Consider the following 19498-nt stretch of genomic DNA (forward strand, 5'->3'; position numbering starts at 1 on the left):
TAGGGGGGTTGGAGATTCATGATCCTTGGGGTCCCTTCCAACTCTGGCCATTCTGTGTGATTCTGTGTTAGTGACAGACTCATGCTGGCAGCTGTTTCCACGTGGACGTTCAAGCACCCGCAGGCGAACTGTTCGGCAGGACCGAGATTACCCTCAACAACATCACACCACAGCACCCCCAGTCCCTCTCCACGCCCACTTCACTTCCGGCCGTCGCTCCGCGCATGCGCACTGCCAACCCGCCGCCGAGCATGCGCACAGCGCCGGGTACCGGCGGCGGCCGGGGCAGCTTCGGCGCCGGTGCCACCGCCATGGGTTGAGGGGTGCGGTGCGAGGGCTGCCAGCGGCTGTCGGGCGGGCTGCCCCGAGGATGGAGAGAGCCATGGAGCAGCTCAACCGCCTCACCAGGTCCCTGCGCCGCGCCCGCACCGTGGAGCTGCCGGACGGTAGGAGCCGAGGGGCGGCCGATATCTCGGGGACCGGAGAGCGGAGTTAGGGGGGTTGCGTCGGCTCCGACCGCCCGACCCGGCACCGCCGGGCTAAGCGGGTTCCTCCCGGGGAGGTGACTTGGGGAACGGGAGCCGGCCCCCCTCCCCGCTCCGGGCACTTGTTGTTTTTTCTTCACCCTCTTCCTTTCCCCGGTGCCCAGCAGTGCCCGTCTGCCTGCCGGGCAGTGGCGGCTCCCACGCCTGTGACCTCCCTCTGCGTGTGCCGGCGTCCCGCTGCCCGGAGGGCTGCCCGCGGAGCAGCTGCGGGAAACCCGAGGGCTCTGCTGCCGTCAGTCATGCGCTGTCACTGCGCTTCCTTCAGGGAGTTGTTTTTACAGCTGAGCCTGACTGCGTGGCTGCCAGCTCTCGTTTCCTGTGTTGCGGGGAAGGAACAGCTCTGTTTTCTGCATGCTTTCTCTGTTGGAACTTCTTGGCTGGTGTATGGGGCTTTTTGCTGCTCCCGGCTCCTTGTCCCCATGGATGGCTTCAGTGCTGCGGTGCGGTTATTGATAATGTCACAGTGGACAGATACTTCAGAGGGACTTTCCTGCTTCTCAGCAAGTTCTTGAATAGTGGCAGTGAGAATTGATTTGATACTGCCAACACAAAATCAAACTTATGGGAATAATGAAGTAACACTTCAACCAATTGATGATGACAATATCATGGGATCACCAAGGTTGGAAAAGACCTCCAAGATCATCCAATCCAACCATCCACCAATCACTAATATTTCCTACTAAACCATGTCTCTCAGTGCAACATTTAAACATTTCTTGAACACCTCCAGGGATGGTGACTCCACCACCTCCCTGGGCAGCCTGTTCCAGTGCCTTGCCATTCATTCAGAGAAGTTTTTCCTAACATCCAACTTGAATCTCCCCTGGTGCAACTTGAGGCTGTTACCTCTAGTCCTGTCAGTGGTTACAGTGTGAATTATGTTCCAAGATAACCTCTGTTCAATGACCGTCTTGCACTGGTAAATCTAATGTCTTATCCCTGGACCTGGCCATTCATTGGCCTGCTCAAACATTTATTGAGGAGCAGCTCTTGTGTAAGCAGTTTGGGATTTAGTGTTTCACTCCAACGTGTACTGACAGGATCAGCTTAGAATATACCACTCCCAGTCTGGTATGACATGTGGTTCGATGGCTTCTCATGTGCCACGAATAGCTTTAATTGTAAAGGTGTGGAGTTCACCTCTGCTCTCCATCCTTAACTAGGAGTTACAGTATTCATAGGAAAGAATGAAGGGGTAGGGAGAGCGTACTGTCACAAGAATACTGCAGCAGTGGGTCTAGAGGTGTTCGGGAGACATGTAGATGTGGCACTTAGGGACATGGTTTAGTGGGCAAGGGTTGATGAGTTGATGGTTGGACTGGATGATCTTAGGTGTCTTTTCCAACCTTAATGATTCAATGAATCTATGAAATGGTGTGTTTGAACTTCCTTGTGCTGAACCTACGTGTTTGTCTTCTTCTGGAGATAAAGCAACTGAAGGAACTGGGGCTGTTTAGTCTGGGGAAGAAGAGACTCAGGAGAGACCTTATTGTTTTTTTCCAGTATCTGGAAGATGCTTACAGTGAGAGCAGGGCTGGTCTCTTCTCAGGTGACAGGTGCCAGGATGAGGGTAAATGGCCTCAAATTGTGCCAGGGTAAGTTTAGGTTGGATATCAGGAAACTTTTTTACAGAAAGGGTTGTTAAGCACTGGAATAGGCTCTCTAGGGAGGTGATTGAGTCACCATCCCTGAATGTGTTTAAAAACCATTTGGTTGTGGTGCTCAGGAACACGATTTAGTGGAGGGTTGTTGGAGTTAGGGTAGTATGGTTAGGTTGTGGTTGGACTTGATGATCTTGAGTGTCTTTTTCAACCTGAGCAATTCTATGATTCTCTACATGGGCTGTAGCCATTGGGGTACTATATAGGTGCTGCTCACACTTCTTTAGGATGATGATCTCTGTTAAATTCAAGCCCGTTAGGAAATATGTACATCTTGTCAGATCAAGATTCTGGATGATGAATTTTAAGTGTGTTTGTTTGTTTCTTAAGTAAGCATTGCCTCGTAAGTCCAGTGCCAGTGAGTACAGTGAGCTGACCTTGCCAACAAAAATATTTGTGTTTGTTTGTTTATTTTTAATCACTATTCAGTAGGCATTTTCTGGGCATGTAAGAGCTCAACACAAATACCTGGATTCTTCTCTAAAGTCTCAGTGCCTGAAAGCCAGGCCTTATAGCCTGGAGCTGCAACTTTTAGGCCCTTAATATTCATGACTTGAAATGGAAGCAAGTTAGATAACAAGGCATATAATGCTTTTCGCCTTTGTATTATGTATTTTTACTTTGAGTCAATAGGAGCTTGTTTATGAATAGGGATAGTATTTACAAAAAAATAAGAAGAAAAGCTCCTTAGTTAATTAGCTCTGTACAGAAAAATTCAGGTAAAATCTGTGTGTCGCACAGTATACATCCCCTTAATGGAACAGGAAAGGACTCAGGTGAGTAACTATGTCATAAACACCCTTTGTGGCCTGGCTACGCATATTTAACTACTGCTTAGATTTATTTGATGCTCTCATGTTCTGTTGTTGCTGTTATTTTTAAGCAGACTTTTATTTTCCTGCTAAGAGACGTTTTGAACAGAGCTCAAGCAAGAGGTTTTTAGTATTATTTTCTTTTTGTCGATTTATTTGTGAGATAATCACATACATTTTTCAACAGCTCTTTCCTCGGGGCTGTTTTAGTACATTAAAGTCATTTTTAAGTTTTGTCAAATTAATTTCTTCTTAAAATAATACTTCACTCCAGAAAGTCAGTAAGTGATCAGGCAGGCACATCTAAACACACGTTATTCTAATATGTGAAGTGGTAATACTGACTGAGACTATCATTGCATCTCAGGCTATTTTCAGTCTATTTTCATCACTGATCTGCATCTTTGTGTTGCAGCCTTCTTTCAGTGCAGTCAGATATGAAATATGAAACATTACAAATAAAGTATACTGTATTCAAGTTTTCAAGTCGGGTTTAAAATAAATGATTGTAGTGTAGCTTTCATTTTCACAAACTCATAGCTGTGAGGATTATAGAAGTCACCTTGCAATATAGGAAATATATGTCTTTTTAAGATATATTTTTTAATTTTTTGCTCAATGCACATTTCCTTAACTGCTTTGATGTAGCAGAGTTAAAATAAATCGATAGAAAGAGAGAAAAATGCTATGTTGAAGTTTTACCTCTTTGTGAGTATGGTAGATCTTTCTTTATGATGTAACTCTAGGTGCCCATAACCTATGTAATAAGAGTGGTCTGTTGAACAGTGGGCACTTTTAAAAGGTGAATAACTGCTGCTAGATGAACTTATTTTAGGTAAAAATATTACTTTTTGATAATGGAGTCATTTAATTTCTTTACAGATAATGAAACTGCTGTTTATACACTAATGCCAATGGTGATGGCTGACCAGCACAGGTGAGAGCTTATTTACATTTCCTGTTTTTATTTTAAGGTCATAAAAAGCAGCATGTTTGCTATGACTACAATGACTGCAGCTGCTGGTGTGTTCTCAGTTGTTCTAATGCTGAAATGAGGTTTCTTTTGTAGCTGAAGTTAGTAGTTGACTGTGACTGGCTGAGAAATCTGATTCATTTTATAGTTTAAACTGGAACTGCATCATTCTCTTGATGCACAGAGAGGAATTTGCTCTAGAGTAAAGAAAACACAGTTTTTTAACTGGGTTGTAGCTCTAAGTGTGTATTTTTTATGACATAAAAGCTGTTATTCTTATATAGATGTCTCCAGAAAAACATAGAATGAGTGCTGGACAATGAGATTGACACTTCTGTGATTCCTCAGATAAGCAGCTGTTTCCTCTTACTCAGTTGCTCTCAGTGTGTTTATGTTTGGGACTTGTGAGCTGTACAGTACCAACAAAGCAGTGCTGCCTTCCATTAAGTTCTGTAGGCATGCAGGTAGTACCTCCTGCTGAAAATAGAAATAGCTTATCTAATCAGTATAAACATGTTACACATAATATCTTGTTGATACTGTATGCAAAGGTTTTACATTATGTGATCAGCTCATTACTGGAGGTTGAAATGACCAGTTCACTTGCAGTCTGACCTACTTTGAGCTATCGTATCTTAAGCAGTTCATTAGAACTTGAAGGGTTGTTTTTAAGTTTGTCTTATTATCATAGTATGTCTTCTTACAGTGGTAGTGGTCTCCTGTACTAGTCTTCTTTCTGAATTTTGTTTATATTTAGGAAAGCTGGTAGATATCTCAACATAGACATCCTATTCTAGTTGAGGAAAATGAGAGTGTATAGTTTTCTCAAACATAAGCTAGTGATATACTTGTTTTCTGTCTGTAAAGATGTCATTTGGCCATCTGGTCTAATGCCAAGTACTGCACATCAGTTGCCTGTTGTCACGGTTCCTTTTTATGTTGTAATGCTACAATGTGATGGAAAACACAGCAATGACAGTGAGGTAGCAGAGTCCCAGGCTGCAGCAAGTGATGATAAGCCCAAATGCAGCAGCTGCGTATGCAGAAACAAAGGAAAAAAGCTGCTCACCTTCAGAAGACCTCAGGTAGGCAGGGACCTCAAGCAAGATACCCTCCTCTCATTGCCAACCCTTACATGAGGTCTGGGAAGGGGTGGATCCTGGCTCCACCTCTTCTGGTCACTCAGATGCACCTGCATGCACCTGAACTCCCCTGGTTTGGACCTGTCTTCCTACCAGGTGCTCAATCGCTGGTTCAGGCCATGACTTAGCATTTCCACTGCATACATGTGAGTTGGAAGTGAAAGAGTGGAAGTAGGTGTTAATACACAGATGCTTGAATATTGTTGGAACTCTTGTTCAGAAGTTGGTTGTGGGGAAAAAAGTTGTGATCAAGTAAGAAATAGAGTACTTTTATACTAGTTTCGGTATATACTTGGATATTGTCAGCTATTTTTTATTAACATCTGGTATTTCTGTTTGAAGGTCTGTCTCAGAGCTGCTATCAAATTCAAAATTTGATGTGAATTATGCGTTTGGACGTGTGAAGAGAAGTTTGCTTCATATTGCAGCAAAGTAAGACTTATTTGAGTCCGGTCCAGAAGTTAACAATGAAAATAATACCACAAATCTAAGGCATCAATGTAAGCTGGAAAACTCTGTAGTATCAGTTACATTTGTTTTTGCACTTCCTTTGTATTTTTTTTTTTTTTTTATTAAATCAATGTGCCTGCCTCCCTATTGAGTGACAGGTATTATATGTGGTGTCAAATAGCTTTCCAAGTTCTGGTGAATTCTAGTATCTTGGTGGATACTTTTTCTCCTTTCTGGGAAGAAATGTAACCATTATGTATTTCCTAAATAGCTGGGCTACCCTTGCCTCTAGATTCAGAGAAGCATCTGCCTGTTGTGTGTAGGTGCTGCTTGCTTTTTTTTGAAACAGTGAGAATCATTTGGGTGCTCATTGGGAAGCAGCTATTTGAGTTTCTTCGTGATCATAATGGAAGGGGTCATTCACTTCTGATATGTTTTTAAATAATAAATGTTTATCCTGGATAAAACACTTGCATGCAAATTTCAGATTCGTGACCTAGATTTTTTATTTATGTTACACTTCTGTGGGATAAATCTGCATTGCCCAAGAACAATCAGATTAATGTCCTTACCAAAATGAACCAGATAGTTTTTGCAACAGCCTTTTAGGAAATTAAGCTTTAAATTAATAAAAGAATGCACTCTGTTTGGGTCCCTTCTTAAATATCTTGGAAGTTCTTACATTTAAACCAGATGGAAAAAAAAAAAGTAGTAATATTGCACATGAATACCAGATGCATATAGGTAAGTACATATAAGCAGCAGATACTCGGGCACAACAAAGGTAGAAGTTTCAGCTTTCTGAGTAGATGGCTTAAGTAATGTATTACATGAGCATTGCATGTCTGGATTATATGCTTCTTATATGAAGTTTGCCTAAGGAAGTACTTAAAAAATGCAAGCAAATTTTTGCATTTGTCTTAGAAGCTTCCTTGAAATGCTAGATTTTTTTATTGCAGTACACAAGAAATTATGTTACAGAGTTTGTGGATTCTGTTTTATCCTGGCCATTTGTTGGATCGTTAAAAGGTCATCAAGATGCCATTTTACAACTTACTTATTGAACAGCTAAGCTTCAGTTTCTTTGGGTTGTTGTATAGTAGTTTTGTCATTGAGGACACTGGTAATGATAGGTAAACTGGTCAGGATGAATACAAAAATGCTGTGTTTTTTTTTTTTTTTTTTCTTCAAATCAATGCTTTCTGGAGAGTTCAGAAGCAAAATAAACATTTATTACAAAGTTTCCTTGTGACATCGCTTACTCTAAGGAGCTGCCCTACATGAAAAGTAGAGAGAACTTACAGACTGAAATCAAATAGCAAAGAAGTATTTGCACGAGTTCTAGCATTTTCCTAATATTTTAGATTTTTTCTGATGTTAAAACTTCTAAATGTAACTTCCAGACACTGAAGTATAAAGAAAGAATCATACTGGAATTAGGGAAAATTCAGTCCTGCGAATAGCTGAAAGATGAGGTGAGAGGAAATAATAAACAAAGCATTGAAAGGGAAAGCACATTATGGATGGTTTATGCTTTAAACAATTGTCTGTCTTAAAGATTGACTGCTGGGTTTTTAAGTCACTAAAATCATATGCAAGCCTGGCATCTATTTATTAGTACAAGCTATGATCAGTCATTTCTCATCATATTTAAGTGTTCTTCCTTTTAGCTGTATGTGACTTGAAATATAAAGATGTAAAAGCTATTTAGTTTTAAAAGTTTATGTTAATTGCAATCTGCACCTAGTACTGCTGTTGTCTTTATTTGTCTGAATTTGGTTTGTAAATATCTTAGTTACAGTTTTTCCCCTTTCTTCTTAGCTGTGGATCAGTTGAATGCCTTGTTCTATTATTAAAAAAAGGAGCAAATCCAAACTATCAGGACATTTCAGGATGCACACCTCTCCATTTAGCAGCAAGGAATGGGTAAGAAAATGTTTTAAAAACTTAAAGATGTGATGCACGTAAAGCACTTTAGATGCCATGATGTTGGAACATGCCTTAACATGCCTTCTAGTTGCTTTTTGAGAAAATGTCAGATCTTATTTTGGCCTTAGATTGTTTTCTCCTTCTTTGTGGAAAAATAACTTCAGCCTGAATAATCTGTGTCTCCCAGTTATGTAGTTGTTATTTTGAAGGTAAAGCTTTGCAGTGCTAAAGATAAAGCTGTTCCAACTCTGATGCTACTGATGGCTTTCTCTCTCCAATTGTTACTGACATTTCTGAAAGTCTGCTTTAGGTAGAACATGTCATTCTTTTTCAGTAAAACTTCTCAAAATTACCAAGCTTTTAAAATATTTCTTAATCTTTTATTATCTTATTTCTCAAACTATATTACGCGAAAACACACAGCTGATTATGGTAATAGTTTTTTTTTTTATTTCTAGAGCATCTGTGCGTTAGTAGTAACTAAATTACATCATAACTGTTTGTTCAAGTGAGTATGAGTGTGTTTAATATTAGGGGAGGAGTGTGTGTATGGGAAGGAAGAAAGAAAAAGCTAAGTGGCATCATCATAAAATACAGAAGTGCACACGAGACCGTTATGTGAAAGAGAAACATGAGAAAAGGTGCAAGAAGTACTAAATAAAAAGAAGTGAGTTTAAACTATTGTGACTGAAGCACTTAGAGTGGCATAAAAGACCAACAAAACATGAAGGAGGAAAAACACTCCTGCTTTGATTAAGGCTTTTTTTTTTGTACTTGCAAAAAAATGCATATGGTGTTACAACGAGCGTCTTATTAAATAATGATTTAAAATGGTTTACTATAAATATGTTCACTGAAGTGTACAGATGATGACTGGCTTTATGGATTTCCATTAGCTCCAGCATCTTGTCTTGAGAATGTAATTCGTGCTGAAGGGAAGCTGTTAAAATGATAGTTACTTGTAGGTTTCCAACAAAAACATTCAGCTACACAGTTGTTTTTTGTCCCTTTGTTGTCCTGTCACACTTACTATGTGAATCTCTAGTGCTGTTAATGATGATTTCTCTCTTTCAGGTGCTCAGTACTATAGTCTTTGTGAAGTAAAACTTTCTGCTATTGTTTTTTAAATTGTTAATTAGAGTGAGTGGAGCCTAAGAAGATGACTTTTCTCTGCTTAATTTTAATGTATTGTTTTGTTTGTAGCCAGAAAAAATGCATGAGCAAGCTGCTGGAATACAGTGCAGATGTCAACATTTGTAATAACGAAGGTTTGACTGCAGTAAGTGCTGTTAATTCTCATGGTGAACTTAAAATGAATGCAGACTTTGAAGATCCTGATTTCTTATGCTTCTGCCATCATACTTGTAACTAGACTAAACTGCTGTGTCCAGTGCTCTTAAGAATCAAAGATGTAACTGAAATACTGAAGTATTTGATATTCAGAGCTTCTCCTGTGAAAATGTTGTCAATTAAGCAGTCAGATTTAAAATTTTACTTATGAAATATTTGCATCGTTGCTTAAGGAAATACATCATTGTTTTGCACTTAGATTCATTGGTTGGCTGTCAATGGGCGGACAGAATTGCTTCATGATCTTGTGCAGCATGTCAGTAATGTAGATGTTGAAGATGCAATGGGACAGACAGCCCTTCATGTAGCTTGTCAAAATGGGCACAAGACAGTAAGTTTTTCATCTTCAGTAAGTTATTACAGGCATGAAGAATTGCATAATGCTTAAGTGTTATTGCATGTTGTTTGTGTTTTTTTTTTAAGCTTCAGGCCAGTCATGCATGAGATGATGGTGATATGTGAAGAACTCCATTTTTTGTCTTAATATTGACTCCATACTCTTCTTATAGAGATAACTGGTGTTGCTGTTTTTGGGACTTCAAGTGACTTACTCTATATACTCACTTATGTTCTGTAGTATTGTTGCCTTGTTAACAGCAGGTTTTTAGGGTGTGATTTTAAAACAATGAGGATGTTCTTTCTTGTTACTTGTAACAATTCATAATTGTACCAGCTAATGGCTGTTAAAAACTTTTGACATCTGAAGTGGTCTTAATTTACCCTGAATAAAACGTGCATGAAGTTGAATCAGATATATATTTAAAATAAGGAGTAAACAATTTCACGGACTCTTCATATACTGATCTACATGAATGTAATTTTAAGCATGGTCTTGCATTAGGGCTGAATATGTGCTCTTGGAGTACAAGTCTAGATGCTGTTTGTGCTTGAACTGCATCACAGCCATGTAGTAGTAGAGTAGTGATCTTGAGTTATACAGATTGTTTTCAAGACTACTTATGGTTTCAAAAATTATCTTTCTACGCAGCTCCTTTCTGTTGTCATTGTCAGATCTTGACTTGGGAGATGAAATTTTGCAGAGACTATGTATCTATAGACTTATTTACTTCACGTGAACAGAATACAGTAAAAGTTGTTTGAATATCAGCTCAGTATTTTAATATTTTAAATTATGCTTACGTATATACATTTACTTTTATGTGTGCTTAAAGCTTAATCTTGTGATAAGCGGTCCTCAAATTGAGGTTTGCTTCGGTATTAAAACAAACCCAAAAACATTTGTTTGTAATTTCAGGTGTCTGAAGTTCAGTAAGAAGTGGTGTTATTAAAACAGGCAGATCTATGACTTCCGACAAGCATGGTTCTCTATCTGGTATTCAGAAATTTTGCTTTTGAGATTCATTACTGGAAATTAAATCCTTCAGTGTAATTAGATGTGTATGATGCTAACTAGTTTTAAGTCATTAGACTTCTCTGCTGCTGTCTCTCTAATGTTGGTATTTTTTTCTGTTACAGACAGTACAGTGTTTGCTGGACAGTGGTGCGGATATAAATAGGCCCAATGTGTCAGGAGCAACTCCACTCTATTTTGCTTGCAGGTATACATTCCTATGGTTTAAATATCATGCTAGAAGTATTTTTTTTTCCTAATCAATAACAGTGATGGGAAGGCACAAAAATTAGGAAGCATAAAAGCTGACATACATTTAATCTTTCCTCGTGTTTGAATGCAGTTTGGTGTCTTATCTAAATGTTTGCCTTAGTTCTTCAGGCTTTTATACCTCTTTGTAACAGACATATTAAACATATAGCTGTGCATGTTACAGTGAGAATCAATGACTTATGAAGACATCCATCAACATAGGTTATTTTGATGAATATTTTTCTCTTTCCTGTGACTATTTAAAACCTGTGTATTTTATAGTAATAATTCAAGTAGCTCTTTGTACTGGGTCATGTTTTAGGCTCTTGTGGATAGCTAAACACTGATAACTTCCCCAGGATATTTGTAAATACAAGTCTGCCAGGCAGATCACTTTTGTGCCATTTTCAAGATACCATCTAAATAAATTATTTCTCCTGTCATGGGAAAACCCCACATGTTGAGGTGAAAGAGTAATTATGCTAATGATAGCTTTGTAGATATATAGAATAATAACTTTGTAGAAGTGCAAGTTTTATACAGCAGTTTTGACTATTGTTAATGTGTGCTACGGTGTTATAGTGCATGCTGTTCAGCTTTATTTCAAAATTGTATGATAAATGACTTCTTGTTTTAATTGGACCATTTTTGTTGTTATTTTGAAATTCTGTAATCCTTAGCCTATGACTGTAGGATAAATAGTTCACTTATGATTAAATGTTAAGAAAAGGAAAAGGAGAAGTGGTAGCCTGCTAAGAGTTACATTGTGGGAGTCTTAGTTTCTGGAGCTTTGGAGTTATTCTCTACTTACTTATCAATTGCCAAGAGACTAAGGAAGTAGAGAATAAATAGCTGCTAGCTTTTGGCACTCACTTTTAAAGATGTAACCAACTTTGCCTGAGCTTGCGTTTTTCCATGGGAAGGGAATGCATTATGAGTCCATTATGATAGTCTTTTAGAAACAAACAATTGGAGCAGCTGGAAGGGTAGGCTGGACAGAGTGCATTGTGGAAGTAAACATATCTCATTGTCAAAAGTGCAAACTGATGGTACTGCCAACCAGGGAGAAAGTTAACTGAGGACAGGGTGAACAGAATGCAGTAGCAGTGTCTGGTAATGGCTGGAGAAATGTATGAGTGCTCAAAGTCTGACTCAGATATCCCTGTTTTTAAAGGTGTGGAGACTTGCAGTGAAGAGGTCTTTCATAAGGCAGTTAATCTTTGCTCCTATATGAAATCTGGTAGCTGACTGTGTGTTTATGTTAGGTCCAAGTCTGGTACAGTAGTTTAACCTGTTGATTTCCTGGTCTGCAAAGACATGGAGGAGGTGAACTCAGCTGGAGACTATTGAAATGGCTAGTTTGTGACCTGAAACTTCATTGGACAACTTGTATCTGTAGCCTTAGTTACTACATCTTTTATCTTTGGTTATGGTCATTAGATACTTCTGTATTACATTTTTGTCTGTATTTGCACTAAATATTCTTGAAGGCAGCTGTCAATTGGGCTTCCAGTGTTTTTAATTAAGTCAACATGTAATCACTGGTACTCAATTTTTCATTTTTTTTCAGGGAAAAGAGTTTTGGTGCAACTGTATTAGTTCAATACATATATATCTTTTTTTCCCTAAGTCTATTAGGAGTGAGCGAAGAACTAATTTAGCAAAGAAGACTTTCTATGTGAAGTTGTCCAGGGTGCAGGAAATGCAGCTCATAGATACTTAGCGGGCTAGACAAGGATGGTTCATTTCTGAATGATGAGGATGAATCTGATTGCGTAAATGGGCCATATCTAATTTTCCACTGGGCTTCTATAGTGATTTGGAAGGATAGTGGTGGGGCATGTGAGTGTTATGTTATCTTCTGCCTCATGTTTCTTCTTAGTTTCTTATTACGTAGTATTAGTTCCCTCCTATTTTTTTTTGTTGACTGTGTTTGTTAGGTGTAATAAAACTCATAATAAAGCATAACTGCTGTGTAACTCTTTCTTCTTTTGGATAGCCATGGTCAGAGAGACACTGCACAGATTCTTTTGATGAGAGGAGCCAAATATTTACCAGACAAAAATGGCATTACTCCACTGGATCTCTGTGTACAGGTATTGTCACCAATACTTTTTTTTTTTTTCCCCCTAAGAACTGTCACTTGCTAACAATATTAATTGCTCAGTGTTATCTTTTTAATTTTTAGGCCAAAGAAGGATGGTAGTTCTTCAGCAAAACAGAATTGCAATGTGTGTATGCGTATGCGTATGCATATATATGTATGTGTATATATATATATATGCATATATGTGTGTATCTATTGTGTGTGTGTATATATATGTATGTATATTCAATGAAGCTGCAGGGTTTTCTTGCAAATTTCCAGTTTGTACCCTATGCAAATGTTTGTAGTGGGGATCTCATTAACATCTTTGCAAGGTAGGAGCTCACAAGAACCATAAGAGTTTGCAGAAATCCATTTGATTAGAAAGTTTGGAAACTTTGTCTAATGGTAATAGACTCTGCTTAGGTTTTTGCATGCTCAGCTCTTAACAAATAAGAGGTAAAGGCACTCAGAAGTTGTGCTGACTCTCAAAGGCTTTCCAAATGCAATATCTGGATGATGAACAAAGAACAAAACTGTAAAGTCTTATGTATTTTCAACTGCTGTACAATTTGTGTTTGGTAAAATATTATTTATTCTACTTGCTGGTATGTCTTTTCTTGATCTGTGAGTACTTACATAATTTTCTGTAGGATCAATTTGAGGATACTGTGTAAATAAATGAAGGAAAGAAAGATTTTGAACCCTTTGCTTGTAATCAGAAGACTAGAAAACTATCAACTGAAAAATAAAATTAGTGGACACCATTGTTACCGTTGTGAATGTAATTCACATATGAATTCACATTGTGAATGTAATTATTTTGGTGGGATCAAGTTTTAAGATCAGAATTTTATGGTGTACTATAGAAGATGAAAATAATCTCAGGTAATTCTGAAGATTCCTCGTGTGCTTAAGACCTGCAGTTGAAGTAGCCATGTCTACATGGTAATGACTACTGTCTTCAGCACCTGTGGGATATTTCTGGAATAACTAATTCTGCAGAACTTATTTCATAGGCGATCTGTGAAAAGACTTAATCAAGTTAGGCTACTTATAGCATTTCTTTTTGGGCAGGAGAAATTCTAATGAGTCCTCAGTTCTGCTCTACTGTTTTGTGAGATTTTTCTTAAAAAACCTTCTTTTTTAGCCTTCCTCTAGAAAAATAATGTACCTTTATTAAAGACTTTGGATTTATTTAGAGTCTTGGATATGCTGTCGTGTAAGGAAATTAATTGTATGTTGATGGTGGTACTTTATACATTTGTGTCTGTTTTCAAGGCTTAAGGAATCCTGGCATTGAACTGTTCTGTAAAATCTCTTATTTGAGTGTGATGTGAGTCAACTGTAGGTATATCTGATTCATATTGCCATTGGGAAGGCTTATGCAGGAAAGAAGTGGGAAGTCAGCGAAGAACTATAGGGAAAAATCTTCAAAAGTGTGTTTTAGACAAAGATATCACTGAGCAGGAATTAGATCCAATTGCATCTCATTTTAAAATGATCTTTTTCTAATTAGATCTCTAGAAAATAGTGAGGGTTGTTTTGGAGGAGATCCCTTGCTCATGCCTTCTGTAACCCGAAGCTTTAAAAGCATTGTAAGGCATCAAAAATAAATGAAGTATATTGAATGTGCCTGAAAACTGCTCAGAAGTACTAGTTTACTATACTGTCTCACTGCTGTCTTTTCTGTGAAGCTCAGAACTAGATATTTTCATCATTATGGCAAAATGACTTACTGTAAAACCACACTGTCTACTTGATTTTGAGGCTTCTTGCATCCACAAATGTGTAAGAAAGTATAGCAGTATATACTTAATAATACTATTCTTATTTGTTTTTTGTGATTAGAGTTTGAAATTTCTGCTTTAGTTTTCAGATTTACAATCCCTAGGGAAGTAGAGGGATGAACACCGCTTCAAAATTCTGGTTTTTTTCTTAAGTTGTGAGTAGTGACACCTGGTGTTTGCTATTTTGTAGGGATGATAATACTGCATTTGAGATCCTCTAGACAAGACAAGCTGCTGAGTAAAAAAAACAGAGAAAACAAAATATATTCTTTCTTTTACATCAATAGTTTTATTCTTTGATTATGGATTAGATTTTCAAAGTAGGTTCGTGCTTTAGGACTGAGATTATGAATCTTTGTATTTCTTGCTAGTGTGGTATAACCTTGCTTTTAAAGAGATGACATTCCTTAATTCTTGAGGGTTAAGAATGGTTTTGATTTTAATACTTAAGTTCTTGACAGTAGGAGCAATTTAGTCAATCTGTTCAATGAATCTCCTATCACTGAAGTGCATTCTAAACTGTCTTGTACAGAGAAGGATCCTCTGGAGCTACAACTTTCAATAAAGTACATCTTTCCAGTTTGTGACATCTATTCACCTGCTAGGGGTCCTTTTAAAGTTGCACCTGTGTTGAGTAAGATTTGATAGAAACAAACCACAAATTCAAGTTCTCTTCTTTCCCAATAACAAAGCTGAGAAGAATGTTAAGTTGGTTAATACTATTGATCTGGGGCACGTGTGGGATCATACATGTGTACTCGTTTTGAAGTTAAATAACCTTTCTGTACATTTATCCTATTTTTTTAGTTTAGCAAATCAGATTTGTATCTTATGAAACTTTGGGGAAAGATTTGTTTCAAAGAATTAAATTCTGGGTGTTCTTAGGTGAATTGGTATCATCGATCAGCAGAGAAGCTAAATATTGCACTGTATTTAATCTCTTCGGTGAGTTTCTGAGAAAGAGTTGTTTAAGTGTAAACTAACTTTGATTTTCCAGGTAGGAGAACTTATCCACACTCTTAAAAAAACAAAAACAAAAACAAAACAAAAAAAAAAAACAACAAGAAATGTTTGATCTAATATACTGAAATAACTTGATTGTGTTTTCTCTCAAACATTTGGTGATGTCTAATGTTGATGCTTTATTGACTTTGAGTTTATTTTAGGACTGGATTTCTGTAGTCAGTGTTTCTTTAAATATTTGTAATTCTCAGTTGGTCTTAAAGCCTATATTAGGGTAAAGCCCAATTTGAGAACTACTTTAAATTAAAAATTGTTTTGAACTATTGCTTTTTAGGGTGGATATGGAGAGACTTGTGAAGTCTTAATACAGTACCATCCTCGACTTTTCCAGACAATAATTCAAATGACTCAGAATGAAGATCTACGGGAAAACATGGTAATATGGTATTATGTTTTGTAGATCTAGCAGGGGAGTGTTAGTATGGGTTATTTTTCTTCTCTCCCAACTTAGGTAATTTTGTTTTGTTTGCTTGAAAGTAACAGCAAACAATCTTGCAGATTTTGAGACTAAAAATAAAAAGAAAAATAGTTTTAGTGAAGTATTGGCTGCCACTTCACTGAACTTGGTTTACTAGATTTTGGAAGTTTTTGTTGTTTTCTGTAATCCCATTACTTCCACTACAAGGTTGAGGATATAAAAGTCTCTATAGAAACAGTGCTAAATTTCTGAAACAATAGAATTTTATAAAGTAAAATGATACAGAGATGAGAATTCTCAGAGTGTATTTTAGAAACATGGGGAGATGGAGTAGATGACTTCAAATCAAAGAGAATGTTAAAGGATTAAAAGCATGGAACAAAAATGACTTTTCACCGAAAGGTAAATGACAAAGCACACTATCATGTATTGCAGAAGCAAAGACAATAAGCAAGGAAAATGGGTGTTTCATCTGAGCAATCATGGCAATGTGTGCGAAGTCGGATCTGAATGGAAGTCCATGCAAAATATATTAGATGATTCACTGTATAGTTATATTTCTTGTAAACAAAAATAAAGCAAATGAAACCTTAGGTATAGTTTTCTACAACCAAGTTCAAACTGTTCTGCACAGAGACTTGGATAATGACCAGTTTGTATTATGTGTGATGACGTTAAGAGTTAAAAGTCAAGACTCATTTTTAAACATTCTTCACAAACTGGAAAAAATATTGATAAGCTGCAGGGTGACAGAATGGATTTCACTAGGAACAAGTACAGTGCTCCTGTGCTTACACAGGAACAATCAGTGTTAAAATAGATTATGGGAAGCTGCTGCCTGTGGAGCAGCTCTGTAGAAAAGGATCTGACGTTTGTTGTAGGCTACAAGTTGTGCTGACACATTGGCATCATGTTTTTCAGTTTGTGAGAGTAAGGAAGAAGGAAGGAACTTCTGTTTCCTTTAAGACACGCATAGCAGTCCTGCTGCACAAGTTCTCTTTTGCTGAAATATTGCATCCAGCTTTGGAAACTGTTCAGAGAAAGATGAAGACTCCTAAGAATTTAAAGAAAATAATAAACACAAGAAATGACTGCTATAAAAAGATTGAAAGAGTTACAGTTATGTAGCGTAAAAAAGTTTGGGGTAGGAAGAGGCTTGCTAACTGTCTTAAATTTGTAGAAGGCTGCTCAGTGATTTTTTACAGTAAGAAATATTTTGCCTTAGACATTTGTAGCTAGTGATTTAACTTAGCACTGAGAAAAGCTTTCACATAGTTAAGGTTAGTGGAGATTAGAAAAAAACTTGATGAAGCTGCCTTCAGACATGTAAGTGTTTAAAAATGAACCAGGCAAATTAGACAAACTATTTTGGATCATAGGTTCAGTAAGTAGCTCTTATGGGATCAGAGTGTTGGGCTAGATTGCTTTTGTGAAATTCCTTTTCTTTTTGCCTTTCTGCAGTTCTGTGAGAAGGATTACTGAACTTTCTGAAAGTGGGGGTGACAGAAGTGAAGTAAATGAGAAGATTGTAGGAGTGCATGATGAATAGTGTCACTGGAGGGTTAGTTTCTCTGTGAGAAAATGCCTATGATAGAGAGACGTGTACAACAGAGGAGTTAATAAATGTTAACTAAGGTTAGATTAATTGTTCAACAACAGAGGCATGTACATTAATGTTTCTAGGAATTAGAGCTAGACTGTGTAATAATATTCTAAATTAAACTTTGGTCTGACACTCTATATAATCTCTTTTGTTTTAATGAACCCAGTTGCGGCAAGTTCTGGAACATTTGTCTCAGCAGAGTGAAAGCCAGTATCTTAAAATCCTGACAAGTCTTGCTGAAGTTGCTACGACTAATGGTCACAAACTTCTTAGGTAAGTTTGAGAGGATTATGAATTGGTTGATAAGCTACCAGGTAGTTCTTGCCACTTAATAGATTTGATAATCTAAACCATGTGATGTTGGGCACATGCTGGAGTAAATGGAGCTCATATCTAATTCTGTATAACAGGGCTTGCTTAGATCACCGTCTTCACAAGGATGTCATTAGAGAAAGGTGTTATCTTCCTTGTATACTGTTAGGACCAGGAAGATTGAGTTGCAGAGAAGTGAAATTTTTTTTAAAAAATAAGTTTAACATGGCTATGTCAGCATTAGAAAGGGAAACTTTTTAGTCAGCCGTCATTATTACTTCCCAGCCCCTGTTCTTTTTTCCTCACAACTTTTCTTTACTTTCTGCATGCTTTCCTGGTATGCCTGAGAAGAATTTTGTTTTTTTCAGGCACTTGAATCATGCCTGCTGGCTCTGGTTGTCTTCCATGGTTACTAATATATGTATGAAAGCACTTGTACTGCACCAAAGCAAAACTAGCATCAACAGTGTGCTATCTCAGCAATGCAAGTAGCAGTTAGTTGAAGAAGCATGTAAAATAGGCAAGTGTGTTTTCCTAGTATGCTTTACTAATTTTTGTGGCATCTGTTAAAGGCAGTTTGTGCAAAACACCTCATCTGTAATGTGTTGGAACTTCAAATGTGTTTAATGTAAATTAAACTGACGATTTTGCATTTCTATTTGATTTATTACTGTTATTGCTCCATTATATTGAGCAACATTTTCTCAGTGTGGCTGTAGAAACAGACTGTAGGAACAGCTTGTACATGTCACAGAATATGAGGTGCTGTGTGCTTCTGTAGTTGCTGAACGTGAATTGTCTAGCTCAGGCTGAAAACAAATTAGAAGCATTCTGTTGCATGGGCTGGCATTTCTGGATTTGCCTGCACTGACAGTGTCCTGCAGGCTCTTACTGACCCACTTCTTTTTGGTATATCGTCACAAGCAATATGGAATTATTTTTCTATTACAAGATATAAATTTCAAAAACTGCATTCAATTTGTGCTTCAATTAAGTGTTTCTCAGTTGCTCAACATTAACATAATGAAGCTGAAGGTACTACTTGGTGCATATAGCCCTCTGAGCTAGGGCCTCTCTTCTCTCTCTTCCCTCTAGCAAATTGTATGGAAAATGCAATCCATGTATTTAAACTTGTGTGTCTGAGCCAGTAACATTGGAGTATTAGTTTCCTGGGCAGTAACCTACAGACCATTGCTGTTGGGTTTATTCTTTGTTTAGTCTGGAATAATCTAAAGTAAATTTTTGTAATGCTTCTAGCAGGTAGCCTGGAGTGACCGTGGATATGGACTTCTGCCTTAAAAACCCACAGTAATCTTGTTAAAATAGCTTTCCCTCCATTGCCCATTTCCTCTTTCCAATAAATAACTGGAATGATTTGGTCTTGCTGGTGTAGATTGAGCTTAGCAAAATGTTTACAAATATGCTAGTAAAAGCATTAGTAAACTTTTGAAAGCACTTAAAGATTTTTCTGTTTAAATGAGACCTCCTTCTAGAGACTGAGAGATTTAAACTGAAATTTTCACCAAGAAAGCACCACTGCTGATGGTAAACCTGAATTCACATGTTTATTTTTGCCCTACTTCTTGAATTAGCTTATTGTATTCATCAGTTCTTTTGGTCTGTAAGTAAAGATTTTCTAAATACTGATTTTTAGCTGTGACCAGAACTTCTGTTAACAGTCCAAATAAGGCCAACTAGTCAGGAAATTTATGTTACCAAGTTGAAAATTAAACTTTCTCGTTCTTGCTATGTTTACCATTGTATTTCTTTCTTATCTTTATTGAAAGATAATTGATTT

At 37.4% G+C, this 19498-nt stretch overlaps 1 protein-coding gene across 5 annotated transcripts in view; it reads left to right on the forward strand.

The window, feature by feature from the left end:
- The first annotated feature begins 228 nt into the window (after positions 1-228).
- HACE1 (HECT domain and ankyrin repeat containing E3 ubiquitin protein ligase 1) overlaps positions 229-19498 on the forward strand; it is a 49411-nt gene continuing 30141 nt past the window's right edge. For 3 of the 5 annotated variants that reach the window (XM_019613079.3, XM_085217581.1, XM_019613080.3), the window contains exons 1-10: positions 233-446; positions 3904-3958; positions 5479-5568; positions 7408-7512; positions 8719-8794; positions 9065-9196; positions 10342-10424; positions 12468-12564; positions 15642-15743; positions 17555-17661. In XM_019613079.3, the coding sequence (XP_019468624.2) occupies positions 371-446; positions 3904-3958; positions 5479-5568; positions 7408-7512; positions 8719-8794; positions 9065-9196; positions 10342-10424; positions 12468-12564; positions 15642-15743; positions 17555-17661 (923 nt within the window). In that variant the 5' untranslated portion in view covers positions 233-370. Of the gene's footprint in view, positions 447-3903; positions 3959-5478; positions 5637-7407; positions 7513-8718; positions 8795-9064; positions 9197-10341; positions 10425-12467; positions 12565-15641; positions 15744-17554; positions 17662-19498 lie in introns of those variants that run through there. The other 2 variants (XM_010707563.4, XM_010707564.4) reach the window with 2 other exon arrangements.

The sequence above is a fragment of the Meleagris gallopavo genome, chromosome 2, assembly GCF_905368555.1.
Source record: "Meleagris gallopavo chromosome 2, MGAL_WU_HG_1.1, whole genome shotgun sequence".
NCBI classification, from domain to species: Eukaryota; Metazoa; Chordata; class Aves; order Galliformes; family Phasianidae; genus Meleagris; species Meleagris gallopavo.